At 35.4% G+C, this 14,113-nt stretch overlaps 1 protein-coding gene across 6 annotated transcripts in view; it reads right to left on the minus strand.

Annotated features, from left to right (window-relative positions):
* The window catches only part of NOX4 (NADPH oxidase 4), a 188,063-nt gene that overhangs the window by 13,099 nt on the left and 160,851 nt on the right, over positions 1-14,113 (minus strand). For all 6 annotated transcript variants that reach the window (XM_077867383.1, XM_077867381.1, XM_077867379.1 and 3 more), the window contains 2 exons: positions 6,667-6,735; positions 5,141-5,241 (listed from right to left, as the gene is read on the minus strand). In XM_077867383.1, the coding sequence (XP_077723509.1) occupies positions 5,141-5,241; positions 6,667-6,735 (170 nt within the window). The remainder of the gene's footprint in view (positions 1-5,140; positions 5,242-6,666; positions 6,736-14,113) is intronic.

The following is a 14,113-nucleotide window of genomic DNA, read 5'->3' on the forward strand; positions in this document are numbered from 1 at the left end:
ATTAAAACCAGATCTAGACACACTAGGTTACTTAAATCAATGCTCTGCATCTCTTGCCATCAGGGAAATACAAATCAAAACCACAATGAGATACCACCTCACACCAGAGAGAATGGGGAAAATTAACAAGACAGGAAACCACAAATGTTGGAGAGGATGCGGAGAAAAGGGAACCCTCTTACACTGTTGGTGGGAATGTGAACTGGTGCAGCCACTCTGGAAAACTGTGTGGAGGTTTCTCAAAGACTTAAAAATAGACCTGCCCTACGACCCAGCAATTGCACTGCTGGGGATTTACCCCAAAGATACAGATGCAATGAAACGCTGGGACACCTGCAGCCCGATGTTTCTAGCAGCAATGTCCACAATAGCCAAACTGTGGAAGGAGCCTCGGTGTCCATCGAAAGATGAATGGATAAAGAAGCTGTGGTCTATGTATACAATGGAATATTACTCAGCCATTAGGCGACAAATACTCACCATTTGCTTCAACGTGGATGGAACTGGAGGGTATTATGCTGAGTGAAGTAAGTCAATTGGAGAAGGACAAACATTATATGGTCTCATTCATTTGGGGAATATAAATAATAGTGAAAGGGAATAGAAGGGAAGGGAGAAGAAATGGGTAGGAAATATCAGAAAGGGAGACAGAACATAAAGACTCCTAACTCTGGGAAACGAACTAGGGGTGGTGGAAAGGAAGGAGGGCGGGGGGTGGGGGTGAATGGGTGATGGGCACTGAAGGGGGCACTTGACGGGATGAGCACTGGGTGTTATTCTGTATGTTGGAAAATTGAACACCAATAAAAAATAAATTTATTATTAAAAAAATAAAATTAAATAAAAAAATAAAATAAAATTTTAAATCTTCAAAAAGAAAAAAAATTGAATCATTCAGCTTATCCCACCAAAACCCAAAGACAAACAAAAAACATAATGTGCTTTTCATGAAAATGAGAAAGCACTGAGTCATTTTGCCTGTTTGTATACATTTCTGTCAATACTGCATTACAATAAGATACCATTACGTTCTTCACAGGGCAATTATAAAGTTTGTTTTTCAATTTTTACAGACTTCCTAAAGGCTTCTCTTAAATATTTCACAACAAAATTATCACTTTAAAAGTACCCAGATATCTATATAATTTTTTTTTTTTTACATTTTGTATTTTAGTTGTTAACTAATTTAACTCCAGCAGATTTCTATGTAATTTGAGGAGTTCTACAATGTTCTTTTTACTAACAATGAGATCTTGTAACTTTTTCAAGATCTACACTTAATCCCTGCAACCCATTTGCATTAAATTTGCATTAGGTTGCTGCAATCCAACAATCATCTAGAGATTTATTTACAAAAACTTTGCTGATATGGGAAGAAATAGATGCTATACAGAGAATATTGTTTGGGGTCAGATGTTGGGAACTAGTCCGATAAATGCTCAATATATTTGTGCATGTTTTCCTATTATGCCAATTTTTTTTCATGCAGATTTGTAAGTTTGGGATCTTATAATTATGACAGCTTGTAATTCTTGTAATACAGACCAGAAAGTTTGAACGACTTGCCTGAGGGACACAGATCAAATAAATGTTAGACAGCAAACCTATGTATTCTTAATCCATATTATTTTAAAACACCATAAGGAAGGAGAACATAGACATGGTCTCAGATATTTCATCCAATCCCAGCATAATAGTTCTCTACTCCACAGACCACATAAACTTAATCCTTTATTTCTCCTTTGTACAATGCATAAATTTGATTAATTTATGATCTGATATACATTTTTATTATAAATAATAGGAAAATAGGCTTTGGTTTAGTATAATAAAAAATGTCCTGTTATCTTAGTAAATACTGAGTGACTTACAAAATAATATTTACAAAATCTTTTTATGTTTTTGAAAAATTAGTATACACTTTTAGTATATGGGAGTTAACATTCTGCTGTAATATACATGGTGAACATGATGGTTGCTTGGAACATTTCACTGTCCTCAAGAGGGACATGGTAAAATAAAATTGCTATTCTTTCTACTTGCGACCATGCTCTGCTGTAAATAAAGCACATTGAACTTTATAGTCAGAAGAGAGGGTTCATTCTGAATTGGACTCATTAACCAGAGCTTGAGATAAATCATTATCTTTTGGCTCCTAGCTTCTTCACTTGTAAAATAATGATGAAAGCAGGGTGACTTCAAAAGCTCCTTCACTTTCCTTGATCATACCATTACACAATTCATTTTCTGAATTTAAAAGAGCCACATGAGGAAGGAACCACCTCATACAGGTATGTAAAATAAATTGAGTATAAATTGACTCAGCCTTTTGGATTTGATAGGACACTATCTAAATGTACATACTCTTTGAGCCAGCAATTCCATTTCAAGGGGCCTAACCTACTGCAATACTCCCACAAGAGCATGAGAAAGTATGTGCAAAGATAATGGCCATAGCACTGTTTGCAACAATGAAGGACTGGAGGTAACATATATATCCATAAATAGGGTAGCAATGATCATGTTATCCATATTCTAGAATACTGTGATGCAGAATTGCATGGAAATTAACCATGAGCAATATGTGTGTATCTGAAAAAGACTACATTGAAAAATTCTATATTAGAGATTCATTCAACTTTTGTTAAAAAATCAAAGTTCATATTTTCAGTATATAGGTTTTAAATATATATAAGTAAATATCTACATGCACATATATGTGAATATATACTTTTATAAGTATACATGTGTATCTCTACATATTCTTTCAGTAATTTATGTACACATGGTTAATGTACAACAAAAATTTTACACCTATAATGAGGACTTCTCTTTAAATAGCACCTTTTAAAAAATAATAAAAATAATAAATAGCACCTTTTTTTCTAGTTAATGAACTCTTAAGATGTTGACCTAATTCTTTTCCTAAATATGCCACGTAAAAATTCTTTAAAAATAATGCATTTTAGGTGCCTGTATAGAGCAAATACACAAAATGAAAGTGTTGTACAAAATGTCAACAGTAGATGGTACACACTTGCTCTTCTTAAACCAGCTTTGCTGTTTGAAGAAAATGAACAACAACCAAATAAACATACAAAACCCATCTAAATCATGAACAGTTTAACAAATGAGAATTCTTAAGAAATAATGAAATAAATCAATAATCCCAATCTAATTTCTTATAAGTGATCTTCTACCGTTGCAGAGTTTGGTTGCAGAATTGAGTAAAAACAATGGTAACAACAAAATTCCAAAATTTTCATCACTATACCATAAAAACTACTAACAGAATGCTTGTCAGAAGTCAGCTGAATATCATTAAAGGAGTCTGTGGTGCATAACGAGACCCAGCTTAGTACGACCCTATTATCACGTCTAGGTGGATGATACTGGAGAAAGATGGGAAAAGAATATAACCAAAGTTACAGTGACAGTTTTTTAATTCTATAAATTCACCTTTAACGAGGGCCCTACTTATGACAAAGGACCTCTGTTTCAAAATAATCCTTCCCTCTTTAACTCAAAACTACTTCATCATGAGAAGGGAAATCCAGAAGTGGTCTCAAACAAAGCTGCAATCTTACTTTCAGCAATAGCTATATTCTTTTTAAAATTTCACTCCTGGGGGGGGCACATGGGTGGCTCAGTGGTTGAGCATCTGCCTTCAGCTCACGGAGTGATCCGTGATCCCAGGAACAAGTTCCACATCGGACTCCCTGTAGGGAGCCTACCTCTCCCTCTGCCTATGTCTCTGCCTCTCTCTCTGTGTCTCTCATGGATAAATAAATAAAATCTTTAAAAAAGTAGCATAAAATAAAATAAAATTTCACTCCTGGGGCTCCACACCATAATTCCTAAAACAAAATCTCTGAAGATGGCCAAGGGCCTTGATGAATCAGTGGATCTTTCAATAAATCATATTCATTCATGAGTTCATGACTTGAAGCTTATTTAGAACTCTTCATCCAATAAGCTTCCTCATCTATTTATAAATATCCTTTTTATATTTATAAAAATGTAGGTTTTAAATTATGAACTGACCAACTAGAAGAGCCATAGGGTCAAAGGAAATTTAAAAAAATTCAATCTTCAATTTATGTACATTCTTACTGCAGAAGTATATTTACTTAAGCAACAAAAAGATGGTTCATTCCAATGTAAAAACATATTTAATTTTGATAAATTCTACAGGATAAATAAGACAGAAATACAAGCTTAAGTAGAAAAAATAATGTAAAATTTCCACCTGCTAATGAAAGCTCATTTGTATATCTTTCCAAATATATGAGGTTGGTATAAAAAACCTGATATTTTTATTCCAGTAGACATGCTTAGAGAGTTATATTAATTTCAAGATGTCAACATGTGCAATATGTTAGACATTAGAGCTTCCCAACTATTTGAACTTTTGATGAAACTATTTCAATGCCAAATTTAAAATGTATGAGTGTATATATGGTTTTCAAAGCACTTCTACAATTCTTGTAGGCCATTGCCCTGAACTACAAGTTTACAGAAGACAAGAGGGTTGGCTAGTCTATGCCCTAAAGTGAATGCTCTCCTTCAACAGTATTTGCTTCAAATCATAGACATATATCCCATAGTGCTAAGCCTCTTCATATAATTATAGCTTCCAAGAAAAAAAATTATGTTTGGAAATACTCCTGTTTTAGAGACTATATATGACAAACTAAGGGCTTTTAAGAATTTATTAATTCTTGTAAAAAAGTTCAAAAATCTGATTTTAAGTGCATTCATTGTTAGAACTGCTGGTAGAGCTCCTTTGTTTGCTAACATGATTTTGAAAAGTTTTTCCAATGATCATCTGATACATGATATCAGAATGAATATCCATTTTAATATGGGTCCATGCAAATTTGAAAGTAGGTTGGAGAGTATTACTCATAAATACTTTAATAGACTTTTTTAAAGCCAATTTTTAATTATTGATGTTAAAGATATGTGAGGTGGTCCCTGCGTTGCCTACTCCTTTGCTAGTGATAATTGAGTGTTTAAGTGACTTTGTAATTTGTAAACCCATTCCCAAATTTGTCTTTAAAAACTACATGTGATAACTTGAGAATATTTTAATTTGATCCTTAGCCATATGGCAAATTTCCTGAGCACTAGTACTTACCCTCTGTTACATTTTGCTATTTCATCAAACAGAAGTTTCCACCGAGGACGTCCAATAAAAAGTCTTGAATTCAGTGCTTGATATTTTTCTCCAATTATCTTCTGCCAAAAAGAAAGCACTATATTTTATATGACCCAGAATTGGATGAATAACCCATTTCTCTAACATCATTTCTACTGGTGCTGTGGTTTCCTACCAAATTGCTGTGATATCAAGACTATAAGTATTAAATGGCAAGCAATTAAGTACAGTCATTTTGAAGCATCATTTCCTTCCTCTTTTCCTTTAAAATTCATTATCTTCTTGAATGCCATTATTACAAATGGCTGATTTTCCTAGACTTCAGTTAGTTGCTTCATTTTTAACAACTGCAATGTTAAAGAATGCATTTTAACTGCCTACTCTCAAAATGGGTGCAGCACAGTAACTTTATTGAAGTGTTTTTACACTGCAAATACAGTTGTCTTATTTGGTTCATTATATGAGTAAAATACTACAAATTGTCATCATAAATTTGGGGAAATGATCCCAGACAAGACAGTCTAAGACAGAAGAGCTCCAAATCTTGGGTCTATAAACAAATAGCTTCTAATGGGCTGGCGTTTGCAATGAACAGAATATTAGATCTGGATCAACAATGAAGGGTCAGTGAGAAGAGGGGACAAGTGTCTGAGTCCCAGGCTGACAAACTGAGAACCAATGCGATTTATGCTCCATACCTTAATTATAACCATACCATGAAGAATAATGATATTGACTTGCTTCACGAGAATAGTAAAATGAAATAATTTTTTACATTCCAAGTAAGGTAGAAATATGACTCCAAAAATAGGGTTAGATTAGTTTTGAAGTAACTGACAAGCATTCATGTTTTGTATCCAAAATATTATGGAAAATGTATAATGGAAAATACTAAAATAAAACTTGCGAAAGCATTCATGCCCAGATTTACACACCTACGTAGCACTTCAGTGTCATCTGTAAACATCAGTTTCTTCATCTATAACATGAGTATAGCACTATCATCTTGGCACTATCTACCTCTTGGATCTGTTGGAATTACACAAGATAATGAATATGAAATGCTTAGCACAGTGTGTTGCACAGTAAGAAAATAACACGTGATGGATACTACTACATTTTTAGTTTCCCTTAAAGAAAAATAAGCTTAACTACATATGACCTTATCTTGTCTCTGCACATAAAAATTCCCCTCGATGAACATAATCATGAGACTCTTCACTTATGGTCCTATCTCTAGAGGTAAAGAATTTGAAACAACAGTGAAAAGGAGAGATGAATGCAAAGGTCTGTACTAGCTCCCTGTGAGGAGGACAAATGAAAGGCAGAACACAGTTGGCTTCAAGGACAAGCCATGGGTTTTTTGGACATACTCCAAAAGAGGCCTTCCTCTGGGAAACTTCTCTTTGAACCACCTGCAGAAATTTTCTTCCAGCACAGCCCCTACTGTAAATCTTCTATTATCAAGAGGCCTGTTTAATTTATAAAAACATCTAACTACATACCTGTATCCCATCTGTTTGACTGAGGTACAGCTGGATGTTGACATAGTCAGGTCTGTTCTCTTGCCAAAACTGAGAGGACATAAAAGTAAATAGACATGAGAATTTTCTCTGTATGCTCAGACTGTCTCCTATTCTAACATATGTGATTCTACAGTTTAAGATGTATCTTGTCTAATCACAGTCAACATTTACAAGCAATATACATACCAGATGCTAATATTAATAACCTGTGCCTCCTGACAGAATTAGTGTAAGCAGTAGGAGGAGGAGCGATAAGGGAAGAGTAGATGGTAGTAGTATAAGAGAATAATTCTGTTATCTTTATCGATACAAAATCAAGCATACTAAATACAACATTGATATTCCCTGAAATCCTTCCATATACATCTTAATTTATTCTCCAAGAGTCTCTAAATTATGGCCAAGAGCTCACTCATAAAGAATATGATTTAAAAAAAAAAAAAGGAAACCACAATAGTATATAATATGTATGCTAGGAATCACAAAAAAAACCAAAACAAATAAAATCAAAGACAAAAGGCTCAGTTCCTGTTTCTGCCTTGCTACTTCTCAGCACTGGTTTTCCTTGTACAAAAATGTATGGGGCAGGAAATACCACCTGTCAAAGAAAAAATAGTCTGGAAAAATTCTCAAACATTTCAATACCTTGAAAAGTAAAATAAGAAAAATATTATCTGGAGGAAAATAAACTCAACAAAGGTGGTAAAAGAGTTGTTGTCATCCCTATATGCTTCTTTTTTTCCTTTTTCTTTTCATTCAAAAATCAACCTACTAATAATTGACCTGATTCTGACTGGCTCCTGACTTCTCAAATCTATTCTTTTAAAAATATTTTTGCACCCAAAACTAATGTTACACTATATGTTAATTAACTGGAATTTAAACAAAAACTTAAATTTTTTTTTTAAATTTTAAAATATTAAAAAAATATTACATAAATATTATTTGAAATAGTTAAAAATTTATATATTTTTTAATTTTTATAAGTATTTTTCTTAGGGCTTCCTTTCACCACCCTGACATAAAGAGAAGCTGAAAGACAAGGACCAAGCATCAAAAGTGGAAGAAGAGGAGAGGAACACAGCAGCATGGTGGGCTCCTTAGAGAACAGAGAGGAGGTGCGAGGTATGGATCTGAGTGTCTGAGGTGACAGGACTTTTTCAAAAGCCTAACCATTTCTTGAGCATAAATTGGCATACTGGGCTTGCTTGAGATGGTAAGGTTTTGCTGGACTTTATTGCAGCAAGATCAACTGATTTAAAGTACTGTTTCTGTATAGTGTAATGATGTTCTTAGCAGCATTATCTACAAAGCCAAATTATGGAAACAGCCCAAGTGTCCATCGATTGATGAATAAAGACACGGTGTATATATGTACAATTGAATATTACTCAGCCACCAAAAAGAATGAAATATTGCCATTTTTAATGATGTGGTTAGAGCTAGAGTCTTATGTTAAATGAGGGAAGTTAGATAAAAACAAATACCATATGATTTCAATCACTTAAGAAACAAAACAAATGAGTAAAGGGGAAAAAAGGGAGAGACCAAACATGAAACAGACTTTTATCTATAGAGAATAAACTGATGGTTACCAGAGGGGAGGTGGACACAGGGAAGGGTGAAATAGGTGATGGAGATTAAGGAGCGCACTTGTTGTGATGAGCACTGGGTGATATATGGAAGTGTTGAGTCACTAAGGCGTATTCCTGAAACTGTATGTTGTATGTTAGCTGTATGTAGCTAACTGGAATTTAAATAAAAAACAAAAGTAAATAAATAAAGTAAAATGAAATTTTAAAAATGACATATTGTGACTCAAAGTAGAAGTTTCAGGAATGCAAAAAAGTCACATTGTAAATGGGGGGGGGTGGTGACTAAGCAGGGTTTCATCAGCCCTCTGGCACCTCTGAGCCCCCTGCAGGTAGCTGACTTATTCTGTTGCCACCACTATCTGGTCCTGAGACTTCTAATGAGTTACTGACTCATCTAGGCCTCCATTTTTTTCATTAGGACAATGATGATGGGGTTGAATGCTATCATCCCCCAGATCTCTTTTCAGATCTAAAATGATACAATTTCTGACAGGTGTAAACTCTATAAAATCCCAATAAAGACATAGTTTACTTTTAAGGGTGATGTGATGATTCTCAGCTCCCATAATATTCTTAAAATACTAAGTTATATCCAAATGCTGCCTCAAGTTAAATCCAAATGCTAAATTCATTCTTAGGTCCTTTCTGAATTGAATCAGGGTTTATGAATTTTAATTGTGAAGAAATAGGAATTTCTAGATGCCAGTAATGAATAATAGCACCTCACAAAACACATGGCTTGCATTGATTCTTGTCTTAAATGAACAGGATGCTGTTCTGAAATCAGTCCTACGACTCCTGCAACTGTTTGGTGTCCACGGCCCCAAGAGCTATGCAAATTTGGATAATGTGGGACACTGGTTTGCTCAGCGGTTGAGCGCCTGCCTTCAACCCAGGGTATGATCCTCAAGTCCCAGGATCGAGTCCCACATCAGGCTCCCTGCATAGAGCCTCCTTCTCTCTCTGCCTATGTTATGTCTGTCTCTCTCTCCCTCTCTGTCTTTCTCTCTCTGTGTCTCTCATGAATAAATAAATAAAATCTTTACCAAAAAAATTTGGATAGTGTTTTTTAATGATTTCAATGTCTCCACTTTAACTTACCACTCACTGAAGACAATGATATCTATGAAAGGCACGATTTTCTCCAAATAAAAGAACAGTGAAAAAATAGGTATGTGGATCAACACAATCTTGCAAATAGACAAGGCTTGTAGGATCATGCACAAATATTATGTTTTTCATTTTCATTTCTCCTGCCTATACTTCTACTTATTTTTCTCACAAATAAAAAATAACAGGATGTGAGTCCTGGGAGGAATTTTACAGATTACTAGGAATCACAGCAATTATTTATTAAATGCTTTCAAAATGATAGATACTTTAGATATATGTTAAGGCTAAGTCTCACATTGGGTTTCAAGTGCTATTAGCCTCCTTCACAAATTGGAAGCATAAATCAGGTTTATAGAGGCTAAGTGATTTATCCAAGGACTCGCAGTTCATAGGAAGTAGAATCACTGTTCCATTGTAAATGACAGATTCCAAATGCCTGATGCAGCCCTGATCCCTTATTTTGATTTTCCCAACATGACCTACAGAGGTGAAGTGACTTGAAGCAAGTCACATCGTTAGATAGTGGCAGAGCTGGTACAGGATCACCTGACACCTGGCCCTGCACTCTTCAATCACCAGGTTGGACAATCTGGCCAAGCAAGATCTACCTAAGACTCAATTTTTTCATCATTGCAGATAGTCTGACACCAAGACAGAGCGACTAGGGCAACTAAGATAGCTTTGTCCTAGGCATTCTAGAATGATGTGAAAGACCTCACAGCTAGAACAAGATTGAAAGACTATATTTTCATTTGATTTTCAAAAACAGTTTTACCTGCCTTTACACAGACTGTAGGCAACATCACTATGCTTTATTGCTGTTGATCTCTTTCTTTCTCTCTTTCCCCTCACTCATTCTCTCTCTCTCTCTCTCTCTCTCTCTCTCTCTCTCACACACACACACACACACACACACTGAGCTTGGTAACACAGTTACAAACACATCATCCTCAGAGGCACAACTGAAAGACCAGTGTTCATCCTGCTGATGCCAAAAATCAAAACAGATGCAGAGGTGTGAGTAGAAGATAATCATCACTGTATTATTTATACTAGTTTTAGGGTTTTATATTATTTACTCCATGGAATTCTAAAGGTAAACCACATCCATCAAAAAAACTTGAAATGGAAAGAATACATAAATCTTAAAGATTCAACTCCTGTGAAGGTCCAGCCACTTAACATTCTTTTCTTCTCTTTATTCCTTTCCTTCCCTACTACTTCCCTTAGAAAGCATCTGTTATTCAAATGTGCCTGTCCACATCTTGGATCCTTTCATTAAAAAAAAAAGTACAGGCTCTGTATATCAGTTCAAGAAAGATTAAAAATTAGAAAAACAAAGGTAGAATTAGGAAATCCCAGAAATAATATAACTGGTCAATAATCACAGGAAGAGAGGTTTAACCCCACTAGCATTGAGGAGAAAACAGAATGAGATCTCACTGTTTGAGACTGGCAGAAATTTAAGATATCGGTAATAAAAGATTTTAGAATAAATGTCTCTCATACTCTTTGGTATGGAAGCTGTTTTATTCTCTCTGGAGAGTGTTTTGTCAGTACACATTAAAAATTTAAATTCATTCACAACCTCCTCATGACCTCTGACTTAGAAAGTAGTCTTGAGGATCAACCCAGGAAAAAATACAAATTTGAGAGTAGTGATTTTGCTCTACTTGAAAGTTTTTTCTCTGTTAGCCTCAAAGACAGAACTCCCTCATGGTTTTCCTCCCACCTTCCTGGCCAGTCTGACTGATCTTTGTTGACTCTTACTCATCTTTGAGCCTTCAGAAATTGCAGCATGCCAGAGCTTGGTGTTTTCACACACACTTCTAAGATCTACACTTAGATCAATCTTGCTCAAATCCTTTCAATGGCTTCTCATCCCTCCCTTTATTTTCCCCTCCTGATTCAGCAGGTCCCAGATCAGTCCCAGGAATCTGTACTTTTTTAAAAAAAATTGTGGTCAAATATACATAACAAACTTTAACTGTTTTTTTAAGTATGCAGTTCAGTGGCATTAAATACAAATTGTTGTGTAGCCATCACTACCATCCATCTCCAGAATCTCGTCATTTTTTTAAACTGAAACTCCATACCCATCAAATAATAATGCACTATTCACGTCCCCTGAGTCCCTGGCACCCACCAGGGACTGACTGTATCTATGAACTAGAACTCTCCATATCTTGTATAAATAGAATCATACAATATTTGTCCTTTTATGTCTGATTTAATTCACTTAGTATAACGTTTTCGAGGTTCATACATATTCTATGTCTCAGAATTTCATTCTCTTTAAGGTTGAAATATTATTCCATTATACGTATATGCCACATTTTCTTTATCCATCACCAGGCGTTTGGGTTGTTTGGCTATTGTGAATAATGCTGCTATGAATATCAGTATACAAAAATCTGTTCAAATCTCTGCTTTCAGTTCTTTTGGGTATATCTCTAGAACCTTTTTTTTTTTTTTTTTTTTTTTTTTGCATAAAATCCAAAGACCTTTTGTAATCCACTTCCTCCCCCAGGAAAGCATACATATCACCTGATTGCTTCTCTTACTACTTGTCCCCTTGCTTACTCTGGTTTGCCCACACAGATTTCTTTCATCTTCCTCCTAGCATACTACTGTATCAGAGCCCCAGCCTGTGAGTTGGGTCCCTTTCTCCACAAGATTTCCACCTAGTCTGCTCATTCAATACCTCACTCAGGTCTCTGCTCAAATATTATTTGGGGAGGAATGCATTCCCAATTATACAATATAAATTAGCATGTCCTTGATGGTTTACTTTCTGTTGCTTTATCCACTTTTCTTCCTTGCCCTAATCAGAATCAGACATCCTGGGCAGCCCTGGTAGCTCAGCGGTTTAGCGCCGCCTTCAGCCCAGGGTAGGATCCTGGAGACCCAGGATTGAGTCCCATGTCACGCTCCCTGCATGGAGTGGAGCCTGCTTCTCCCTCTACCCGTGTCTCTGCCTCTCTCTATGTCTCTCATGCATAAATAAATAAAATCTTAAAAAAAAAAGAATCAGACATCCTATTTATTTATTAGTTTGTTGTCTATCTTCCCCACTTAGGATGTAAATCACATGAGATCAAAAAATTGTTTTTCATTTTGTTGTTCTCCAATGTTGCTCCATGTCCTACAAGAGTTTGTGATTCATAGCAGGCAATGAGTGAATTTTTGATGAGTGACAGAATGACTGAATAAATGAGTATCTGCATAGAAAGACACATATGAGGGGCACCTAGGTGGCTCAGTGGTTGAGCATCTGGCTTTGGCTCAGGGCATGATCCCAAGGTCCTGGGATCAAGTCCTGCAAAAGGCTCCCTGGAGGGAGCCTGCTTCTCCTTCTGCCTATGTCTTCTCTTTCTTGGTGTCTCTCATGAATGAATAAATAAAATCTTAAGACAAACAAACAAACAAACAGACACATAGGATATTCATTGTAGTCTTTTTTTTTTAGATTTTAAATATATATATATATATATATATATATATTTATTTATTTATTTATTTATTTATTTATTTATTTAGATACTGCACGAGCAGGGGGTGGGGCAGAGGGAGAGGGAGAGAGAGAATCACAATTAGACTCCATACTCAGCATGGAGCCCAACTTGGGGCTCGATCCCATAACCTTCAGATCATGACCTGAGCTGGAAACAAGAGTCGGACTCCTGACTGAGCCACTGAGGGACCCCATAATTGCAGTGTTCTTTATAATAAAAAAGTAAATATCCATCACTGAGGAATGGTTAAATTACTAAGTGCTTCCATAATACAAAATATAGCAATAAAAAGAATGAGGTAACTTTATACATACTATTATTAAAAATGTTCAAGACATAGTGATAAGTTTAAAATAAGCAATTCAGGGGCACCTGGGTGGCTCAGTGGTTGAGCATCTGCCTTTGGCTCAGATTGTGATCCCAGGGTCCTGGGATCGAGTCCTGCATTAGGATCCCTGCAGGAAGCCTGCTTCTCCTTCTGCCTGTGTCTCTGCCTCTCTCTGTGTGTCTCTCATGAGTAAATAAAATCTTTAAAAATCAAAAAATATAAATCGATAAATAAGCAATTCATAGAGCAATACAAATAGTATGGTAGAATTTATAGAACACTTGTGAGTTTCCTCTTGATTGGGTGGGGAAAGTAGTATGGGAGAATTTGGTTTATCTGAATTATTTGACAGTTTTCCAAAGAAGGCATACAAATGGCCAAGAGACACAGGAAAAACTGCTCAATATTACTAATCGTTGTGGAAATGAAAATCAAAATCACAATGAGGTATCACTTCACATCTGTCAAAATGGCTAGTAACAAAAAGAATTAAAAGTGTTGGTAAGAATGTGGAGAAAAGAGAATCCTCATGTACTATTGGTGGAAATGCAATCACTGTGGAAAACAGTATAGAGGTGCATTAAAAAATTAAGAATGGAAATACCGTATGGTCCAGTAATTCCACTACTGGATATTGACCCACAGAAAATGAAAACACTACTTTGAAAAGATATATGCACACCTATGTTTATTGCAGCATTATCTACAACAAGCAAGATAAGGAAACAACCTACGTGTTTACTGATACATGAATGGATAAAGAATATATATGTATACACACACACAAAAGAAATAAATCTTGTCATTTGCAATAATATGGATTGACCTAGAGGGTATTATGCTAAGTGAAATACGTCAGAGAAAGACAAATACTG

The sequence above is a fragment of the Canis aureus genome, chromosome 23 (genome assembly GCF_053574225.1).
Source record: "Canis aureus isolate CA01 chromosome 23, VMU_Caureus_v.1.0, whole genome shotgun sequence".
NCBI classification, from domain to species: domain Eukaryota; kingdom Metazoa; phylum Chordata; class Mammalia; order Carnivora; family Canidae; genus Canis; species Canis aureus.